General features: G+C 34.7%; 1 protein-coding gene across 2 annotated transcripts; it reads left to right on the top strand.

Moving 5' to 3' along the window:
• Window positions 1-3,247: 3,247 nt before the first annotated feature.
• Window positions 3,248-19,780, top strand: LOC125062469 (RING finger and SPRY domain-containing protein 1-like). 2 transcript variants are annotated; one of them, XM_047668438.1, is made up of 11 exons: window positions 3,248-3,359; window positions 3,608-3,665; window positions 3,738-3,919; window positions 5,072-5,252; window positions 7,053-7,223; window positions 7,687-7,894; window positions 9,357-9,616; window positions 10,864-11,078; window positions 13,032-13,176; window positions 14,957-15,072; window positions 16,773-19,780. In XM_047668438.1, the coding sequence occupies exons 3-11, from the start codon at window positions 3,741-3,743 to the stop codon at window positions 16,858-16,860; spliced, it is 1,563 nt and encodes a 520-aa protein (XP_047524394.1). In that variant the 5' UTR covers window positions 3,248-3,359; window positions 3,608-3,665; window positions 3,738-3,740; the 3' UTR covers window positions 16,861-19,780. The 2 variants fall into 2 exon arrangements, with proteins under 2 accessions (XP_047524394.1, XP_047524393.1); XM_047668437.1 differs by having other exon boundaries at window positions 3,249-3,359; window positions 10,861-11,078.
• The last annotated feature ends 4,195 nt before the right edge of the window (window positions 19,781-23,975 follow it).

The following is a 23,975-nucleotide window of genomic DNA, read 5'->3' as shown; positions in this document are numbered from 1 at the left end:
GCCGCGAGATGGGTGCCTGGAAGCATTGAAATCGTAAAAATAACAAATTCAACTTGAACAGCATTACTTGTTCCATAAAAATTTGAGTGGATTTTTTTGAAATTTTCGTTCTTCATTTCTTCATACCACTGCGAAACTTACAAGTTTATAGAACATTTGAAAAAAGAAATATCAAACAATTCTACCTCCCCTAAAAGCTTATCATCAGTTTTCACATTACATATTACAATTCCACCCTCTCCTCGAGCCATCCAACTGGAAGTTGTATGAAAAATTGAATACTGATTTAATGCACGTGTCAATTTATTACAAATCAATTTTCAGCTCGATAGCACCAGAACAACACCTAATTTGCATTTGCATGGCTGTCCGTATATCCGTCTGTATTTCGGCAATTTTTTCACTACCCCAAACTTCAACATTGGAAAACTAACCCCATCACCGTACTAAGTTTCTGATCGAATGCAAAAGTGCAATACATTCCCCCCCACATCTATAGTATCGTGATACGAAACTTGGAGATGGAGATCGGGAGACCAATTTCCCGTTCACCCATTGTCTGCCCGACCAAATAGAAGACACTTTGAAGAATTTCAGCCATAAGGGTCCACAAACGGAGATTTTAGCCAAGTGTAGCGGTAAACTTGTTTTTGGGTTTTTTGGATAACAACTTCCACTCCATCAAAATGCCAACCGTTCTTGACCAATTTGACCTTGGCCGCAATTCGATGCCGCTAGGTGTCGTAGAGCTAGATTCAGTCAGCGTCGTGACTTAGCGGTAGGTAATTACTCCCGTTTAAGAAAAACATATTGGATTTGACACTGGTAGTCAGTCATACTTAGCGTTAGGTCTCGACTCTAAATCTTACACTGATTAACTTAATTTCTAGATATAATAAGCTATAAAATAATGGCTTTTAACGTGAGTCGTACTTGATGGTAAAATGAAAAAACTTCCAACAACTATATTTTTTGTGACTTAACCGCAATTCAAATTATATGTATAATATAAAATGTATATGTATAATGTATAAATCATCTTATCTAGTAGTAGTGGTCTTATCGAATAAGTTTCGTGAGTTATGCCGGCCATACACACTACGGTCTACCGGAGAGGTAATCTGTGCAGGTATGCCTGCGCAGGTCAACCGAATAATGGTAGCGTGTATGGGGACTTTCCGGTGTATCGGAATTCGGAGCGGTCTTCAGTTCTCTTTGCGATGACATCGAATGTGGACGATGACACGCTGGCGTTGCTAGGTCTTGCTTTAATTTTGAAGAAAAATGATACGAAAACCAAGCGAAGAAAGTGGTGTAAGCATTGGTTATTGAAAAGGAAAACATATAGTCATATTAATTTATTAAATGAATTGAAATTTGAACTATTATTATTACTTTTTACCGATTACTATCTTAACAACCTGCGCAGGCGACCGGAGTAGGTACACGCAACACGCACAGGTACACCTTACGGTGTCACTAGAAAGAATCGATTTTCGATCTTGCGCCCCACACACATTCCGGTCTACCTGCGCAGGTATACCTGCACAGGTGGACCTCTCCGGTAGACCATAGTGTGTATGGCCGGCATTAGGTTTCCACTACTATTACTGTACAATAAGTAACACATTCTGGAATATAGAATTAGCCAAAATTTCATAATCAGACCGCGCAATGTTTTATTGTTTAGGGAAGCCGGTCATTGGCTTAATGCTTATCGTTTGCCAAACACTGGCACCCTTTTAAGACCTTAATCACTTCACATTGCCGTCAGCCTTCGCTTAGGAGTACCCATATGTACTCCTTATAAGTGTCCCTGTGGCATTAAAGTAAGTAGTCTTAGACACCATTACCTCCATTGCCAAAAGAGTGCAGGTCACACATCATACGCCATTGACCGCTCTCTTACCTCCGTCAATGTTACAGCAATTTTGGAGCTAGCTAGAGAAGATGGCCAGCGGCCTGTTAGGACGGGCAATGGTATGGGATGCTACTTACCTCCAACTTCGCAAAGTTTTGTTTCCTGTGGAGTAGAGACTCTTGGGCCGTGGGGTTCAAGTGCACAGGCGCTAATTAAAGATTTAAGTTGGCGCCTGGTAGATAATACAGGGGACCCAAGAGCTGGTGCTTTCCTCGCTCTACGAATAATTAGTATCGCAATAAAGAGAGGAAATGCTGCCAGCGTTAAAGGTACATGCCATAGGGACAAAAAAATTTAAATTTGTTGTAATCAATTACTAATAAAAATTATTGATTTTAAATTATTATTATAACTATGTAGGTTGAGAAAATTTAAAATACTGTATAATTATCAGAGAAGCACTTGTGACTATTTAACAACGCTTTTATTTGAACATACAACTTATGTGCCACCAATCGCTATAACGCTAAACAATTATGTATTAGATAATAATTATGATTCGTAGATTTATTTAATAACATAAAAGAAAAACTGTTGAATAGAGTTGCTACTTGTCTGGGTCTAGCGTACTTACAATACCAACAACCAATACCATAAAGTAATTTAATACCTAATATTAATTTAAGTAAAATTGTGTTTAACATAATATATTTTGCGATAAAATGATATGGTCTAAGATCCCGCTATACAACGACCTTCACCGAGATGCTTATTTAATGAAACTTATTTTATATATAATTTAATATGTCAATAAATATAATCCATATGGGTTGCCTAGCAAATTTCAGTCCAGAGTATTTTTAATTAATTTAAAAAAAAAAAATTTTTTTAAACATTTCACCGGTATGATTATTAGATAAATTCTATACCAATCGAAAGTATGAAGCCCATAGAATATGCAAAAGTTAGGTTGTTTTTAATCAATTAATTATTTATGTGACACTAAAGTATATATACATCTTTAGTATAAAAGAAGGTTTTAGTGATACATATATAATACTACCCTGATTAAAAATATTGATTGAAAAAAGTTCAAAAAATTTACTACATGCAAATTATAAAAAAAAAAATTTTTTTTAATATTAATTAAATATATTCTGGACTGAAATTTGCTAGGCAACCCATATGGATTATATTTATTGACATATTAAATTAAATATAAAATAAGTTTCATTAAATAAGCATCTCGGTGAAGGTCGTTGTATAGCGGGATCTTATACTAATATAAGGTTTTGAAATCTTTACGTTTGTCTAAATAACCTAGCGACTAAAAGATTTAGTCTGTGTACTTAGTCTGTGATTTCTATAAAATCTTTGGTTGGTCTTTATTCTTTACTCTGTGGCGTGTTGGATTGAGTTGAAACAAATTGAAAGCGAGAGTAATAAAAATTCGTATCTTCGCACTTCGCAGTGTGATTTGTGTTTAAGTTTACAGAAGGTAACTAATTGGAAATAGATATTGAACTCATCCACATATTTTTAAGATCTTAATTATAAATATATCTCGCATACGCTACTTCTCTTAAAGCAATAAAAGCATTAAAACTGATAACATAAATTAATGATTCCTTGTTTCGTTAAACCACAATTTCTTAAATCGTTATTATTATTTAACTACGGGTATTCTAAATTATGTTGTACTTTAAATCCCAATGTGTCCAGCTATTGTTTGTTTTTATTCAACAGCTGCGACGAAGATATTACAATGGTGTGACTCCTGCAGAAACATAAACGAAAAACATCAGTAAGATTCTATCTGTATAATTTTCATATTGTCATTAAGTATATTTTTTCTAAGACTTTAATAAAATTATAGATTATGGGTGACTGCTGCTGTAAGAATTCTGTGCCAGATGTGTTTACATATGCACCATCCTCTGCTACTCAGAGTGCTAATTCACCATATGAGAATAGGCAAAGGACTCCTAAAGTGGATCCTAATCTTGTTGATCAGCTAGTTCTTGAAATGTTAACAGTAGCTGCTTCAAGAGTGGATACGTAAGTACTTAATGATATTTAAGATTGTTTATTGATTTCATCTTGTGTGTTAGAATACATAATTTTAATGTGAGGTGTTACTATACAATATTTTTTGATGTTAATGTGTCAAGTAATTTTGTTATTTACTTTTTGATATATTAGAGAATGAACAGTGAATATTCATGTAGTTTGGTGTGATATACAGCTATGCGAGGCATTTTCAGCTTTGCATTTATTTATTGAAATTGGTCCTAAAAAAATACATGAGCATTTATTAATAAGCTCTATATATATAAGTTTCAAATGTATCCTGAAACAGCCAGTGTGCTAATGAAGTGAAATATTATGCATTTTTAACACTTACTGTTTCAACAATTTATATCTAGACAAATTAGAGCGAATTACATTGCAATGGTCTATGTGATATTGTATATGTGTGCATTGCAAATTTCATTTCTACTTCTCCTTCTTTTGTTATTTAAAAACTTATTTCCAAGGGCATTTTTCTTAACAAACTTGTAAGTGATTCTGACCTTTTTGGAATACATTATTGGTATAATAGCAACCTTGGCTCAGTTGGCCTCGGTTTATTATACATGTTTTACCTGAATATCTTGGGTTTCATGCATGAAAATATGCTACACATAAAGCTGAATACCTACTATAAAAATAGAAGTATATTTCTATGGCTCTTACTCATTAGAGTTAATATATTGCTGTGATAATGCATTTTAATTTTTTATGTTGTTTTGTTATGTTGCAAGCTAATTTTTTCTGTTGCAATTATTATTGATTTGATATTGATTGAGCAGTGTTGGCCTAGTGGCTTCAGCGATTTACTCTCATACCTGAGGTCGTAAGTTCGATCCCTGGCTGTTCACCAATGCACTTTCTTTCTATGTGCGCATTTAACAATTGCTCGAATGGTGAGGGAAAACATCATGAGGAAACCGACATGTCTTAGACCCACTGGAGGCTGTTCACTTACTTGCCTATTAGATTTAAATATGATCATGAAACAGATTTAGAAATCTGAGGCCAGAGGTTGTAGCGCCACTGATTTATTTATTTTAATTATTATTGATGCTGAATTTACGGATGGACATTAAGAAAGCCTTAAATTTTAGTTTGGAACTTAATTAGTAAAACTATATATATTATTTTTTTCAGTGATGAAGAATCACCGGTGTCACTTGTGAAGTTACATCTAATAGCAGATAAAGAGGAAGGATGGATTCAGATGATTACATCAATGGTTAATGTGATCCCTATAGAAAACCCATTTGGCCCAACAGCAATTTCAATTTTATTGGATGCTTGTCCATTACCATCCCGGGAAACTGTTATTAAAGTGAGTATTTTACTTATAGCTTTTTATTTTACTTTTTATAACAACTTTTGAATTATCAGTGAAATAGACATGTGTCTACATTCACTAATAACAGTGCATTTACACAACAACAACAATGTTTGTTTGAAGTAATAGGTGCCGGATTTATTCTCTAGTAATAATAAGAGATGTTTAATGTAATATATAATAAACTTACAAACATTTTTTATTTTTGTAGTAAAGGACAATATATTTTTTCATTCCAAACTCCATATGGAAGTTTCATACTATGCGCTGTCCACGGCCTTGGCTTTACGGACGAACTGTCGCTGTATTTGCCTCGGGTTTTGGGACAGGATGAAGTCTTTCTTTACGTGCTACCCTTGGGTACCTATATGCTTTTTGTCAGATGCAGATTTTTTTCGTGCAGATTTCTCCACATTCCGTTGCTGACTCTATCGCCGAAGTTGTTCTACAGGGCATGGAACTCTTTATTCCATTTTCTGCTGTCGAAATCGGTGGAAACAGCGTCGAAAGCGAGAAAGCATGGGCGGAAGCGGTGACATCTGGTGATGCAAATACCAGCGAACTTAAAAAGCATATAACCTCCGACTCCATCAAACAAGAGATTGTTGGGGCAAAGTATGAGCACATTGCCAGATTTGACGAGAGATTGGCTCACCCCCCTTCGGGGACTCGAGCCACTCGGTCACTCGCCAAAGGTGTCCAAATGAATTTCTGTCAGCACTCCATTCCACCCCTGCACATAGAGGATGACTCGCTGGCCCATACCGCGAAGGAGAAATTCAACCTTTTCGGCTGTTTCTTCGCGTCCAACTCGACTTTGGATGACCAAGGGAGGGCACCACCGCCGATGCCACAAATAATAATCCGGCAATGTGCTATTCACAAAACTCTATCTTCCTGGGCATTCATAAGTCCGCTGGGCCTGATGTCATTCCTTCAGTTGTGTTGCGTACTTGTGCTCCTGATTTGGCTCCGGTCCTAACGCGCCTATTCCGGTACCTGTACAGTGTACACGCTTGGCACTGTCCCGAAGTACTGGATGACCGCATCAATACATCGGATCCCTAAAAAAGGCCTATCGCCCTATAGCTATAACCTCCTTGTTCTCCAACATAATGGAAACCAACATTTAGAAAGCCACCAGCTGATTAGACATTGTCAGTACAACTTTCGTCGTAATCGCTCACCTTCTTGTATACCTTACAGATGGGCTGAAGCAATTGTGTCCTCCCCCTTAGCGCGCTCGCTAGCGGTTAGTTTGGATAAAGTAAAAGCCTTCGATCGCGTGCGGTACAAAGCGCTTCTCTCGAAGCTTTCAGAAATTAAGCAACTGGATCTTTAGATTTCTGACCGACCGGAGCTTCAAGGTCGTCACTGACGGAGCATGTTCCGCATCCCCGATCTTTTTTCTTCTGTTATCAATGACATGCAACAACGTTGCACCATTCATTGCTATGCAGGATGGAGGATAGCGTTGGGGATACTCTTTACACTAACCGTGCAGATATTTCTCAGGTAGTTGTCGATCGGTACCGGAACAAACTGATGTCGATTAAATCTACCATGGAGAGTGTTCAGAGAAGTTGTGCGGACCTGCAGCTGAGTTCCATCATCGCACGTCGAGGCAGTTCGGTTTATGGATCTTTAAGAAAAGAGCATACCAATTATTAACAGGCCGGCAACGCACTCGAAAGTCACTCAACATTTGATGAGCCTCTCGCCCGTTTTCCACCTGTTCTACAAAAAAATTAATTATTAAGAACCTTAGATGTATGTATGAAATTATTTTTACAGGTGACGGAGCTCTTTGGCTTGTCGAGTGAAAGAGCTAAACAGGGCGAAATTAATGTTAGAGTAGATCGTAATATATGTATTGTACTTGGGTCTCTTGCTGAAAAATTGGTTGGACCTAACAGTATAGCGATGCTCACTGAAAAGACCTTGGATTATCTCTTTACCTTCCTTGTAAGTTGACACCTACATATATCAGACCTCTCTTTCTCTTCTCACAAGAAAGCTTGTACGGCAGCAGTAACAAATTATGGTTGAAATTTCAATGTTCCCTGCACCTACAACCTGTGAGTGCAACTTTTTCTTTGATTATTACCTATCTTACAAACATAGGTGATCAGCTGTGACTGACACATATCGGTATTTGGATCAAGGAAATTCCGGATCCCTCACGACGTTTTCTTCCAACTTCAAGTGTGAAAAAAAAACTAAGTGTATAGCACGAATTCACACGCGTAAACCGATTTACACTGCATACAATTATTATCTATCAATAGTTATTATTATCCAACGTTATCTCTCTTATTCATTATACTGTCAACAGTAGCGCTGTATATTATTGTATTGTAAGAAATTGTCATTTTTATTTCTTAGCTAATGAATTAGGACTAATATTAATTATTTTCCTAATGTACAGGTCGACCACAGAGAACCGTGTCTTTGTCTGTTTGCTTTAATAGCATTGGAGAAATTTGCTCACACTATGGAGAACAAAATAGTGATCAAGGATAGGTTGGAGAAATATGGAGAGAATCCTTTGTTACTTCTAGAAAAATTTGCTGATAGTGAAGATAATATATGGCGACAAGTAGGATTCTGTGCTAGTTGGTCCTTAGATAATCTATGTAAGTTTGAAAAATATATTAATATTTTGTATTAATTTCGTATTCCTACAGCTAACATAAATTATAATAAACATATAGCCAAAGTTAGATTATATACAAAAAGGTTCAAATATTTACTAAAGAAAAATCAATAAAAATGATTAAATATGTAATACCTAATGCGGCCTTGTCTTTGTGGGGTGTGCTAATGATGCAGGTGATTTAGCGCTATGGATATTTTTAATATAATACTCCTTTTAAGCATTTACCGCGATATTCTAAACAAAAATATGTATGTAATAATTTTTTTACTAACCTATATAAGTAGGTCGTAGGCATTGATATACAAAAAATCCAAGATGCACACTCAACGTCAAAAAAACGTCCTCAAAAAATGGGCGCAACATTCTAAATTGTGCGCTCATTTCAAATAGTCTCGCGTCTAATAAGTGGAGTCGATGTTATTTATTTGTGTTTTTTTTATAAATAAATTTATGTACTTTTGAACTTTTTTGTGTGTAGTTTTTGACAAATATATTTACGCTATATAAAGTGTAGGTCAGGAGGTAGCCAATTTAAAATATTTTTTTAATTTAAAGAAAAAACTTTTTAACCGAATTAAAGTTATGTATTATTATAAATTTACAACTATTTAACATCCAACACCTTTTGTCTTCAGTCACCGTGACCACGCACGCTGTAAAGCACCCGAAAAGTCGGATAAATTTAAAATTATGTTAAATAGTTGTAAATAAAAAAGTCATGTTCGACTCCACTCAATACCTTGTCCTACCGACCACGGTCGGTCGTAAAATTTTATTGCTTTAAGCACGTATACACTACGTTGTAATAACAACTTTAAGCAATTCGCGTAAGGTTGATTTTGCAATAATATATGCTTGTAACATATACTATTATAGACATACTGTTATAGAAAGGGACAGAAATAGTGTTTCGGGACACTTTCGAGCGTTACTTTTATTCGAGACTGTGCATCTTGGGTTTTTTGTATATCAATGGTCGTAGGTTACATCTATTTAAATATGTATTAAAACGTCTTATACACATTACATTAATCTGTTGCATTTTCTGTTGTCAAGCAATACTTGAACACAAAGAAATATTCATGCTCATTGTACCTAATTGGCCACAAAGTAAACATTGTACCAATTTCAAGGTTCAGGTAGGTGTTTTTTTTTGTTATAATATTAAATGGCGTATAAAGGATATTTTTTATATTTTAAAATGAAAAAGATAGTGTTGAGTTTTAAATTGAATACCTTCCAAACAGGCGGCAACGATGATTCAAAAGTTCGAAGCTAAAATACTTCAGCAGAATACATTCAAAAACAGCTTTGAACGAATCCGTGCGTAAAAGGCTATATTTATTTCCGAAAAAAAATAAAATAAATAACTGCCCGTGCAGGACTCTGTTTATTTATTGTTACTAAACATTTATATCATTGAATATTATCTATTACAGTTGTGATAGAAGGCAGGAAGCTTTCATACGAGGTGGTAGATATGAAAGATATTAATGCGATATTAAATTGCCAAGATGTAAGTGAGTATTTACAAATATCGCCCAATGGCTTAGAGGCAAGATGTGATTCGTACTCCTTTGAAAGTGTTCGCTGTACATTCCAAGTTGATGATGGATGCTGGTACTACGAAGCGACGGTTGTCACACCTGGAGTCATGCAAATTGGATGGGCAACGAAGAATAGTCATTTTTTGAGTGACGTAAGTTTTTATATTTTTATTTGCTTGCTGATACAAACTATAAAAAACTATACCATCAATTTGGCGATTAAAAATTGTGGCCAGGGAACTGGTAGTAAGTGTAAATAGATCTTCCTTTGTTTTTAAGTATTAACATACATATTGGTAATATGAATTATTGTCCTGTTTTAACCAAGAGGCGTTGAATGCGTATCGCGTTCATAACATAGCACACATAACATATCAAGTGTCTAAAAATATACAACTATATTATAATATGTGTGTTGCCTTTAGAATTGGTATGCCCTTTTTTTAATGACTTCATATTGGTTCGGAACCTTGAAATGGTAAAAAAGCCTTGTAACAATAAAAATTTAATTTAATCCATATAGTCTTTAATTTAGACGAAACTGCAGAAAAAAGAATTTGTTTAGCTAAAACTGACCCTTATTGTATTTTAATGATTATCTTAGACTATATAATAAATCTATTAATCAACAATATTATGGTCGAATATGGTCAAACCGCGAAATATTACCACGGCTAGTTGCAGGCTCAAACTTTTAAGGTACTTTTTTTGGTAAAAACCAAATTATTGCCATATCTACTTTGACATTTCTATAATTTAAAATGTAGGGAATCTCTTAGAGATAAATTCAAGGTTATTAATATACTTACCTTTCCCTCGCAATATATTTATGAAAATTTTATGTATGTATACAAAAATAGTGATAAGTTTACTAGAATAGAACATACGCACAATGTTAATACACACGGAACAAACGCAGGCTGCAATTTCCCCGTACTAGACTTTCTAAAGTTAGTAATTCTTTTTTGGGGAAAGGGATACTCTTCTTTAATAAAATCCCAGAGGCTCTTTTATCTCTGCCTTGCAATAAATTTAAGAAATGTATTAAAGAAAAGCTGTGTAAAAAGGCTTACTATAAAGTCAACGATTATCTAGTTGATAAAAGGGCCTGGGACTAGTGCTAATAAAGCTACCTCTAATTAATTTGCGATATTTGTTTTAAAATAAGTGTTGTTTGATGATTTGCTATTTTAAAAGAGTACCGAGAGTTTTTTACGCCGGCTTTTTCTCTCGGCCTACACCCTCTGTCTTCTTTGCCGATGAGTAGGGATGCCTACAAATTCAAATTTAATGACGTGGAATAAGTGATACATGTATTTTATGTTCCAAAATAAACATATTTTATATTATTTTACAGTTTTTAATTCCCATATATAGTGATGTAAAAATGTTTCAGGAGGGATTTGGTATCGGTGATGATTTGTATTCAATATCATACGATGGCTGCCGCGAGCTGGTGTGGTATAACGCCCGACCGACGTCCATTACAGCAGTAAAGCCTTGGGCACCTGGTGACGTGTTGGGCTGTCTCATTGACTTGACTACGAAGGAGATCATATTTTCAATGAATGGGCAAAGGTTGCCTACATATAACGAGATATTTGAAGCTACTAAGTAAGTGCTAATCTTTATATATATAATTCTTCTGTGAGTGTGTATGTCACTGAACTTCTCTCAAACGACTGGACCGATTTTGATGAAATTTTTTGTGTGTGTTCAAGGGGATCTGGGAATGGTTTAGATTCACAAATCAGCCCGCCAGATGGCGCTGCAGTCGGTACTTTTGACTTTGCTTTACTAATTGCTTGAAATATCATGCAGGACGTCTGTCGGGTCCACTAGTAGAAATATAAGTATCTCATATCAACTTTTTTAAACGATGCAAAACGTTTTAGAAAAGTGAAACAACAATATTTAGAATTGCAGGCCTTTGTATCTTTGATCCCGTAAAGATAAACTCATACAAATTATTATTCAATACTATTGAATAACAAATTGTATGGGTTTATTTATCTATTGAATCAGTAGATAATGGATAAACAAGTACATCTTGTGCATAGCATAGGTCAATTGTCAATAGTCAAGATCTTGCAATTGTAAGAAATAATAGGTTTGCAGTGAATTGTTATTATAGGATTGTTATTAAAAAAGATAACGGATTTAAAACGCTACATCTAAAATATCTCACGTGCGTTTATTTAATGTTAAGTATAAGTAATCGTTTTTATAAGTTTTTTTTATTTCTGCGGAATTTCCAAAATACTATAACTATTGTATGTTTTTGAATTAATAATAATAAGCATGTGTTTCATCCACATGATAATTGAATAGGGTGCGCGATCGTGCTTTGTCCTTTATATATATATGTTAACGTAAAATAGTAAACACCGTTAGATTGTAATCTGTCTCGCGAGATTATAAACTGTCGAAAGATTGTGAACCTCAGCGTACTGCTTACAATTTAACGTATTATTATTCGGTAGATTGTAGTACACTAACTTAGTTATCATTCAAACGTCTTTGGTCAATTACAGATTAATTTTACTTCCCAACAATTTCATATAACTACCGAATAATAACACGTTAATTTGTAAGCAGTTCGTTGAGGTTCACAATCTTTCGACAGTTTACAATCTCGCGAGATATATTACAATCTAACGGTATTTACAATTTTACGATGACATATACACCAATACACCTTAATACCTTTTCGGTCTTGGCCACAGAGTTCTGTATCTGTTTCGTAATCATTTCTAATAGACAAGTAAAGTCCTTTTCATGAAAGAAGTCCCCCAGACGCAGCGCTGTACTCGCGTGAGATAATTTTGCCAATTATGAGTAAAAAATTACCTATTTTCCATTTAGCATATGTAATTTATCAAATAATACTATTTCCTGCATACATCGATGAAACAATATAAGCTTAAATTGTATTATATAGCAAAAAGAAAAATATTTAATACTTACAGAGTTATAATATCTTTAGTTATTTGGACTTATTGCATTGCATCCTATGTGTGGGTTGGTAGACATTTTGATAAAAATGACCATTTACCTATATTTACTATATTTCTGTTATGTAAAAAGTATATTTTTATTTAGATAGATATTTTAGTAGATGGAAATATTCGGTCCAATATCCATAAGGCCGTAATTTTCTAAATATTTATCCTCTAAATGTTCAACATGCGTGCACTGAGCTGTCCAATTTTCCGCCGTAATAGACTCAAAGGCCTCTTCAGTTAATTTTACAATTTCTTTTGGATCTTTTAGCATTGTAATTTTTAAAATGCACTAAGCTAGTCAAAAACTCACAAACGAACTTGATAACATCGACGAACGACAACATGGCCAACCTGTCAAATTTAGTTCCAAAAATCACCGCGGGACTCCTTTCATGAAAAGGACTTTAGGTGATCAACCTGCCTGACACACCGTCGACGTTGTGGGTGTTATCAGAATTATTTCTGTGAATAATTACTTACCGGAAATGATACAACCAAATGAATATCGGGGTTAGAAAATGTAAATAAAACTAGATTCTAATTACCCAAATATGTTTTTCAGATATGGTTTCTTTGCCGCTGCTAGCTTCATGGCTTACCAACAATGTAAATTCAACTTCGGGAAGGAACCATTCAAGTTTGCGCCAGAAGACAGAATATTCGCTACTTTCAATGACTTTGGACAACTTACAGATGAACAAAAGAAGGTGAATATTAAAGATACTAAGATTTTTAGATAACGAATGATCGTTATCTAAAATGACGTGATCATGAGATTCAAGAAATTATTTTGAGTATTTTATCGTTTGGTCTATAAAAGCTTAAATTGTTGAGAAGTGTGTCCCATACGTCAATTTTAAATTACGTGCGTAATTTTTTTTTTTCGTGGGAAAATGCTTTACGCATACCCTCCCGCGGCACGGTTGACCTGGTGGGGCAGGGTTATGTGGTACTTGCTGTTGTGCATACCCACTAAAACACCACGGCACCACCAGCAATCTCCCGGGGCAAGACACGGTAACAGCGTAGCCTTATCCGCATCCAGCCACGCGATCAGCTGTTAATATCACGGTCCTCTACGGCCACGAATGATGTGAAATGGACCTTAGCACAGCAAGGGCCTTTCACATCGGCCAATTCACCCTGTTTTATAAAGCTGGGGGAGGCCGGGTACAATGCTTGCAGGGATGCGTCAGCATCCCTTCTTTAACTCTTGACTAATTGACCTAATGTCCTATAACCCCTAGATGGGGCAGAGGGCGTACCCAGTATGTCTCAATCGCGTTCGATATTGAGCCTCGTATTTCACCTCGCTTCAAGTCTTTCCGGCTCTCTTCGCCTCATCTGCAACTGAACGACGCCAGGTTTTCTTGGGACGGCCACGCTTCCGCTTTCCTCGCGGATTCCAATCAAGTGCCTGCTTGGAGATAAGGTGCCTGATTGGAATCTCTTCGGAGTGTATGGCCTATCCATTTCCACTTGCGTCGTCGATCTGCTAATTGGGGTTTCTCGGCAGCGCTCCCAAAGTTGCTCGTTAGAGATATTTTGAGATCAGTAGACACCCAGAATACGTCGAAGACAGCGGTTGACGAAGACTTGGAGTTGGTGGGAGACGACTTTCGTGATTACACTTATGAATGTCAAATAAGTATTATACATTAAATGCTTTTAATTTTACATTTACTGCCAGTTCTCAAATCAAGGGCGTAGAACGGAAGAGAAGAACTGGCAATTCTCCGCCACTCTTTTTAATTGATTAAGTGACTCTACTCCCGTAATCATCAATTTTATTTTACACGTTTTATATTATTATAAGTTTTCTGTCCTCATGTGAATTTTCGTAATGATTTGACTATTTAGATTTAAAAAAAAAAAAACTTAAACTAAGACCTAAATTATCAGACTTATCAGAATGATCACTGATTGTGAATCAAATAAACTGAACCGAATAATACGTGAAATCATTAAACGCAATTTTACAATTAATTAAATAAAAATAGCCTTGTAAAAATGTTTAACATTAGTATGTACCTCTGACGGAGTCAAGGTCTCCACAAAATATTTCCACTTGTCATCCTCACCACCATTTTCCAATGCTTATCCGCTATCTCTTTTATTCCACCATACATTTTAATGTTTGGTTGAGATGTTCTAAATATATAATAATATATACTTTTAACGTAATAGAATTTATGTTACACTTAATGTAAGAGAATAATAATAAATATTTATTTATTTAATTTTTCAAATGTAAACTGAACTTTATTGACTATAATGACTCCTTTTCCAATCTTTGATTATTTAATTGTAATTAATTATTTGCATGCAATCAAAAACTTTTTTAATAATGCCAAAGAAGTATAACTTCTTACGCGCGTACATAAGTACACGCACCCTTTTTTTTTCAATTTTACACTTTGTTCGAAAATATAAAATTTAAAACATTCTTAAACAGTACACAAAATTTTGAAACAATGTATTCTGCAGGTTATTCCCAGGCGGTTATACTTAGAGCGTCTACGCCACTCCAGCGTAAAGGAAGACTCTTGCACGCTATGCTACGACGACACGGCATGTTGTGTACTAGAACCGTGCGGTCACAGGTTAGTACGACCATATATTGCTCTCTCTATCCACAGCGTGTTAAAAGAAAGAGATAGGGGATAAAGTCATACTCAGTTTTATGAATGAATATTTTCTTATGAATGGTATGGCTATTGTTTTGTTTATGCTGTTCATTTAAATGGAATTCCTAATATGTACGGGACCTAAATTATTGTTTTATTCTACAAGATGAAACAATATAAAAGACTAAATATATATATTTTATTACAAGGAAAACTCTAAACTGAACGGACATTTTATGAATAACCTTATGTCATTGCATAAGAATAGTCATTCAATGTCATTAGATATTGTCAAATATTTTTGTTGTATGAAGTTTGCACAGCTACAAAGTCACAGAGCTCGCTGACTAGGTATTTTATTGTACTATGTGCTAGTATTTTTATATTAAGTGTAGTTTTATGAATGAGCTTGTCACATGGTGCGCTTGGCCCGCAAGGTCACTCCCTTAAATGAAGGAAAGCATTACGCAACAGAAATACATGTTATTGCAATGTTTCGAACAGTTAATTAGAGGATTCTCGCTCCCAGCTCAAAAAAATCCATAAGAAGGATATAGTTTCGCGATGGCAATTACTTGTCCAAGTAGAAAAGTAGAAATGCTAAGTTAAACGCCTTTCTGCTCTCGGACCGTCGAACAAATTTCTTACGTTGAGGGTAGGTACACTGCAGCTCAGTGTAGCGCTGCCCGAGAATTGGAGGTTTAGAGCCATATTACCTGAAAATTTGGAAAATTAATTATATCCCCACAAAGTACTAAATTCTGTAATTGCAATTCGTGTGAAAAGGTAAACATGGTTTTTCTTTGTTGAAAATCTAAAATTTCAACCACTCCTAAAAATGCCCTTAGTTTCTGATCAGTTAAACCCCCACATCACTGCTCCACCTATCACTTGTTATATGGACAATGGAAACCAGAGGTCCAGACAAATTTTCAAGTTATACAGGTATTACTTTAATTCCCTATTTCGATCCCTTACAGTTTAGACAGGCCGTTGGCCTCTTCAGGGAAGCAAATGGACGATTTCCTAAGTTTTACTACGTTCAAAACCATATTTACAATTTTAAGCATAGTGCCGGTTATTCCAAACAATTCAGTTTATGTAAAATTAAAAAATGCAACCGTTACACTACCGCCCTCCATCACTGCACTAACCAAGTAATTTTAGCGCGATTTTAGGCAAGTATCCCATAAAATCTGTGACTTTTTTTCTCTACTCGATTTCGGAGTACCTATACCAAAACGTTAAAAACATCCCCCTGACCTCCTCTCTCTCGAAATAAAAGGCCATGAATGACGTGGTAATTAGTTTAAAATAGTATTTTGTTCATTTCAATATATTGCTTATTTATGTCTGAGTGGTTTGGAAGAAAGTGCTCGTAGCAGTAAGATTTACATCATCTACATTCTCTACTTTCTATTTCTACCAGCCCTGTGATTCTGTAACTCACTTTTCGAACTCACACAGCGGTTTTCGCATCGGCGATCGCTCTCAAATCAGTCGTGAAGCAGTCATTTTATGATTTGGAGAGGTGGGAGCTTGTAATCTATTGTTTATCAGACACAGAATTTAAAGAAAGGTTACAGAATCGCAGGGCTGTTCTTAAAACTCAATTATGAGTTGACATGATTCTGAATAAACCTAAACTAAACATTTTTTTTGTTTACTGTTCTCAGGGGATTCTGCTCGGTATGTACGTCCATGCTACGCGACTGCCCGATGTGCCGTGGCGAAATCCTGAACATACGACGCGAGGCCATCTGACCTGATGTTCGTGACGTCATCGATGACGTCACCGATTCGGACTCTGATTCGCCGTTCGATTTCAAGACGGCTCACTTTACCGCACGTGATTCGCATAATTCGTCGCTTGTATCCGTCTCTCCTATGCCTTCTTTGAGAGATCAAGATATCATTAATGGTAATTTTTAATTTAATTATAATATATAAATGCTTATAGTCACATTATTGTATTTCTGTTTAAAATTAATAATTTCAGACGTTATTTAAAATGATATGTTACAATTCATAGTCATCTAGTAGTAAAATAGGATTAAGCCCCCAGTGGCCTCTACTAACTTATCAATTTAGTACATCGAAATTAGGAGGTCACAAGGTTTTTCTTACTCTTGAATGAAAATAATTCTCTTAGTCTTTTCATTGAACCTTCGAGGTGAAGGTTGTAGGATATCCCATAAGGACCTTATAATGATGTTTCAATCAATCGGTATAATTTTTGATTTTTTAATACATTGCTTCTCCGATTGGACGTTATTCAATGTAAAGAGGTTTTTGTAATTTAACATAGGTTCAAATACCATGATTGCATGTGCACCAATGGAATTACCATATCCACAAAATCAGATCGAAACTTGAGAATAGCTAATATTGCTTGATCTAAGCGTCTCGCGTTTTTCGTCTCTGTGCCAGCCTCGGATTGGCGCCCATACCAAGCCTAAGAGCAAGTTATGTTCCCAGTCTCAAATCTGTCTCCGTCTCTGCCTCTGATCTCCCGTCTCTGCCTCCGATCTCGCGACCCTGCCTCTGATCTCCCGTCTCTACCTCCGATCTCGCGACCCTGCCTCTTATCTCCCGTCTCTGCCTCGAATTTTTGTATCCAATCTCCTATCTCTGTCGCTAATCCTGCGTCTGTTTCCGGTATCGCATCTTTGTCTATGCCCGAAAATGTCAGAGTACTGAGTGAACTTGAAAAACGAACAAAACAATGACCGTCTTTCACTTAAAACGGCTTTAACTATTCTAAGCATTTATTTACAATTACTAACAATTGTATTTCTAGTTATTATTTTTAGGTTTTGGTTTAAGATCTATTAAGATTTGTTATGTTTTGTGAAACTTTAGACTCTAAAGTTTAGAATTAAGCTCTGGACTACAATGATGACAATTATTTGTAAGCTGTTTAGTACGCATCACACCGGTTTTACCATATAAGTTCTAAAATAGTCATTTCTCAAAAAGTCTGAAACATTAAATCAAGACAGTGTACCTGTCTATTTAAAAATGTTGACTATTTTATATTTCACTAGTAGTATAGGGTATTCACGACGTCATCTATCACAGAATATTATTATAGAATATTGTTACGAGATCGAATTTCTTAAAAACTAATTTCGGTCCAGACAAGTATCCCAGTTTGGAAATACGTAAGTTATAAAATTTTCCTAGTCATTAGAGCTTGATGTTGTGACAACGGTACATGTAAATTTATAATACTTTAATTCTATTAAGTATAAGCAGCTTATGGATTAAATTAAATAAGCGATATTTTTCTTAATCTGTAAAACCTTTATACGTAGACAATTTGTGTAGGTTTTCATAGAAATTTAAGGATATTTTCACAATTTATGTATCCTTAACTAAACTATGTCTTGACACTTTACAGATTGGTACTCTGTAACTTGGAATTATCCTGATTTAATATTCAGTGTTAACAATTCGTTCCCGATGCGGCAGTTATTGAGAAACTATCGATATAGTATACAAAATCGTCGATAAGTTACAGAGAACCGATTAGTTTTCTGCTGGGGATCAAACACTGAATCGCATTCTAATTAATGTATTATTAAACACTATCAAAGTCTATTCTCTTATGAAAACTTGATGACTCTAATTGCACTCTGACTCTTTCGTCTCTTTCTGTCACATTGCGTTAACGCTGTGATGAAATGAGAGATGAGTAGTAAGTCAAAACGCTGCAATTTACTGATTAATTTTCATTAATCGCCTATATTCATAGGCAATCACCTAAGTCGTAGCTCTGTTAGGAGCTCAGTGTTAAATGTCCTAGAATCTCTTAATTAAGCTAATACGTTATGAATGTGTTAAACAATACTATTTTTGTAAATTACACGTACCCTATTGTACATTTATTTTATCACTTATAAACAATCTTCATTGAATTAAAACGCTAATAAAAATTATTCATGTTAGAATTAAGTGGTGCGTTTTAATACAAAGAAAATATTGGTTTGAACTGTAAGATATTTAAAGGTTTTTTTGAAGAAGGTATTTAATACAAAAATTTAATATTTTCCGGCGAACTGCGTCGGTGAAATTTATTGCCTTAGTTTTTTTAAATTCTAATATATAAATCTTAAAATCCAATTTGGAATTAGCCTTTTCAAATAATCAATTTGTTAAGTTAAATTTATGTTGAGTACACATATAGTTGTATATATATTTGTACATACGTATTCCATAAACGTCACTATGGAAATTGACCCTTCTATAAATAAATTTCATTCTCTTATATACGTACATACATATAGTCTGTTATAGTATATATATTATATGTGTTCCATAGACAAATTATTCGTAACTGGCTAAATTTCAAAAAAAATGTTGCACTCTTTAAAAACCATTACAGATTATTCATTAGTGACTAAAGTTAAGTATTAACTTTAAAATTCTAATAATTCAATCATCATTTCAAGAATACACCAAAACGCTTCTATGATGAACTGTCCTCATTAACTGAGTTTAATTTCGTCGTAATACACTCGACGTGTTTAATTATCGTTTTTAAATTATACAAATCAAGGGGTCTCCAACGAAATTAAACTCCAAGACAGTATAAGAATTTGACAGGTGAAGACAGCATGACATTTAATGGTTCGTTATAAACGTGACTGTCGTATCTCTAATTAAAAATCAATCTCAACTCCTCAAGTAATTTTACTTCATAAAGTTTTACGCCCGAACCCATTAACCAATCGATCCATAATCCACCATCTGAGATAGAAAACTTAATCTTAATGTTGTAACAAGTGTGCCAATAACCAATCGACGGAGTGTAATAGCCATCTGTCGATACTACTAACTATCCATGGGAAGTCGTATCGGTGTCTGTGGATAGACATGTGAAAATGACAGTTGACGAAAGCTCGATTTCAACAGTTAATTATTTTAACTTACACCAGTTTTTTTAATAATCAAAAAAACTGTTTGTTATATTTCAAACATACACATGTATATTTTAATGTTATATGTACGGTTTTATGTACTTTATTTGGTTTACATTGATTATCAAATATGAGTGAAACCTCGGTAAAATGGAACGACAAAGAGCATTTTATCCGTCGCCAAAAATGGATTGTCTTCGTAGGGTTTGGTTATTGGGATGCCGATAGGAGATCGATGGACTGTCACGGTCTGATTGAAAACAACCTGAGATTGTGGATTGATTATTGGGTTCGGCCGTTAAAAGCCATGTTTTGTACAGATAGACTCCAAATAACACTTTTTTTGTTCATTCACTCAAATAGCCTCTCCTACTATAGATACAGGTTATAGTTAAAGTGTAGCGAAAATATGAAAAGTTTTCCAATTTGAGTGCAAATTTTTTGACAATGACAGATAGCCGATACTCGCACGATGCATTGCATAATGATGATAGACAGTATTGTCATATGGAAACAGAAATGTCTGGTTAATCCATCAATTACCTTTCTCGTCTGCCAGTCTTAATTTGGTAGATGAATTATCGAAATTATTTTGATACTGTATTTTGAGCCGTGGCGTAGCGTGCTCCTCTAACCAATGTTTGTTTTTCTATTTGCGTAATTAACACTCGCACGTACAGTAAATAATACGTGTTGCTCTCTTACATGATGCATTTAAACATATTTTTTTACTATACTTTTATAATTGAAACGGAATCTGTCCAATAAAAATATAAAGCCAAATATTTTTCAAACTTATCCATAATATACGTACTTTTAATAGATACTTGAAGAAATGTCACCCATGATAATTTTTTATTATTAAGCAAACTTTAATACTTTTGGTTTGTAATATATCTGCCATGTCAATTGTTCAAAATATTTTTGTCTACTGTGTAAATAAACATTGATGTTATATATCTGCGTCTATTGTAAAAAAGTAATAAAACTTTTATGAAAATAATGATTTTTTTTATTATATCTCTTCAACTATTATTAGCTCTTTGAATAAAGTGATAACCGCCGCCGATGGACGCCTGCAACAGCGGGGGGCTAGCGGGTATGCTGCCGATATTTCAGGGAGTGGTACCTACTATTATTTCTTTTAAGAGTATAGGTTTGAAAGTACCTCTACTGCCAGCGAATTCCACAGAGGTAAAGCGCGGCAGAAAGTGCCAAGGGGCTGTTCATTAATCACGTGATGTTTTTTTAACATTTCTTAAACCCTCTCTCCCCTATGGTAATACGTGGTGAGGTTTCATGAAGCCACTCGGCGTCATCACGTGCACTACGCAGCGAATCTCTCTCGATCTTTTTTTAAGCCACTTTTCGGTTTAGAAATCACGCGTTTGACGAAAAAATAAGTACACGTGATATCTTACTATACCACCCCTCCCCCTTGTGATATTTCGTGATTTTTGCCATACCAGTCCCCCCCCCCCTTTTTAAACCTCACGTGATGGACAGCCCCTTAATACTAATTTTTAACTTACTTATTGTTGATGATAAAATATATTAAAAATTCGAAATGTAGAATTAATTATTAGCTATTTGGCTAACGAACATGACATGTCTGGGGCTAGAGTCTGGCTAATGAAAGAAGATAATTAAATTATTTGAAATCTTTCGGATGGCAACACAGAATGTCATTGAATTTCTTAGCTTAGTATGATTTATTGTCTTGATACTTTATGCAATTACTCATTTTTATTTCTATTATATATTTTTTCCGTATAGTTAACAGATATAATAGCCTAAACTTTGTTTTATTGATTTTTTGGATTCTGATTTTGATTATTCCGAATAAAGTTGTGTGTTATAATAAATATAGTTTTAGTTTTCCATGCAATGCCAATAGTCATTTTAAGTATCAATAGTAAAAGACTAAATACGTATATATTTAATTTCATAGAAATACAGTTACTATCAATGTAATAAATAATAAAATAAAATCACGTATCAAGTACGTTTAATCCACAAAATATATCAAACTTTTAGGGATACCATAGTAAAAAATTTTGAATTTGCCGCGCTTTTTCGTTATATTCTTTCATTAGCCAGACTCTAAATCCTGATTAACGAAATTGTTTCGGGAAGCTAAGCTAAAATCTCATTACCTTCTTTTTTCAAATATATGACTGGCATGCTTATAAGTGACGTGGCCAGCGACGTCGCCAAGTACCCAGCGTAGCCAGAGTCGACCGCTCCGCATGCGGCGGATTTTATTATAATTTTATTGATCATTTAATTAAAATTTATTTTTGATTTTGATTTTTGAATCGAGACAGAACTGAATGCATTGGAGACGCGTTGTGGCGACTGTCTGGCGACGCAGAGACGCCTGTCGTAGCCATGGTAACGTCGCTGGCCACGTTGCCATGGCGTCCCGGTGAGGGAGGGCACTTATAGCAATATATACTGTATTATTGTTATATACCATTTGAACCCTGACGTCGGGCTCAATATTATGAGGGTTCGTATAATAGATTCATTTTCGTCAAATTGCGTCATTATCACGCGTCTCTGGTCTCTGCAAGTATTTGAGCATCCTTCTAGAACAGGTTCCACAGCATGGGATGCAGTTTTAAAATATACACGCTTAGTTTACAATACGATCAACATATGTTATTGTTTTAAAATTAGTGTTGTTTGATGATGTGTCCGAGTGTTTTTTACGCCGGCTTTTTCTCTCGACCCTCTGTCTTCTTTGCCGATGAGTAGTGATGCCTACAGATTCAAATTTAATGACGTGGAATAAGTGATACCTGTATCTTATGTTCCATAATAAACATTTTTTATTTTTATTAATATATTTTGTTTCGGAAACTCAATGATTGATAACATGCATTTGCCCATAAGAAAAAAAATATCAATAAAAGGCTTTTGGAGTGAAAAGCAAAAACTTTTTAAAGTTTTGTTAAGTTACTATTTCGGTATACCATTGGAAGAGCGGAGTACCCTGATGTACAGGTCTCCCTAGACTTAGTTCAGGGGCTCCAATATCTGCTAATAATGTATTTTTTTTAATTAAAGATTCCCCGTTATTTCAAGAAAATTAGTAATCTAATTATATATTTCTTATGTTTCTCGAAATCTGGAACCTCCTCCTAAAAATGCAGCAAGCTCGACTTTAGTCTATATAGGCTTCCTTTCCGATGTAATAAAAGTTTTCTTAAACATCTAAACTATTTTACTACAACATCTATGATCTACTATAATAAAGGCTCAAAATATTTATGTATTTTTATTATTTATTCCATAAAGCCAATTGGTTCATTTTTATTCAATTTCAAACGAGGAGAGTCGAGAGACTAGACCATGTTATTTAAGTATATAAATAAATAACTAATTAATATGGACTTAGCATTTTTACTTCAGGAATGTACTGTGTCCACATTTTGGTGGTCGCTCACATTTTATTTGTCAACCTTGAGTTATCATTACAAGACACGAAATGCTCTCCTTATATTTGCGAATTACATGATCTGTCTAAGAGATGTAACTTGTTTAGTGCTTACGGTACTTTTTATTAAGATTAAGCAGAAAGCTGTTGAATATCACGAGTAATTAGTGAAGTCTTATTACTTAAATAAAAGCATAAATACAAACGTTTTCATAAATGCAAAGTCTTTTGAAGAACCGAACTCCTATAAAAATTGTGCATAAAATCCATTGATTTATTTTACAAAGGAATATTCGGTTTTACATTCTCTAGTGCTTTCGTTAATTGTCCCTATATTGGTTTTGTGAAAATAACTTCGAATGTAAAGAGACAAAGAAGATTTTTCTGGATTTAATTAAATACATGAGAATCAAAGGATTCTCTGGTGATTTGTTTTATTTTAGTATCATTGTGTTTCTGGCATTAATCAATTTATATTGAAGTGGCACCTCGTTAGAAGGAATAAAATTCATTTA

This window comes from Pieris napi, chromosome Z (genome assembly GCF_905475465.1).
Source record: "Pieris napi chromosome Z, ilPieNapi1.2, whole genome shotgun sequence".
Lineage (NCBI taxonomy): Eukaryota > Metazoa > Arthropoda > Insecta > Lepidoptera > Pieridae > Pieris > Pieris napi.
Note: the sequence above shows the minus strand (reverse complement) of the source record. Positions and strands in the feature narration are given on the sequence as shown.

Excerpts from the sequence above, each read along its gene's own strand:
- LOC125062469 (XM_047668437.1), top strand. The coding sequence starts at position 3,741 with ATGGGTGACTGCTGCTGTAAGAATTCTGTGCCAGATGTGTTTACATAT. Across the intron at positions 7,895-9,356 it reads TTGGTCCTTAGATAATCTAT|TTGTGATAGAAGGCAGGAAG; the intron begins GTAAGTTTGAAA and ends TATCTATTACAG. Across the intron at positions 11,079-13,031 it reads GAGATATTTGAAGCTACTAA|ATATGGTTTCTTTGCCGCTG; the intron begins GTAAGTGCTAAT and ends TATGTTTTTCAG.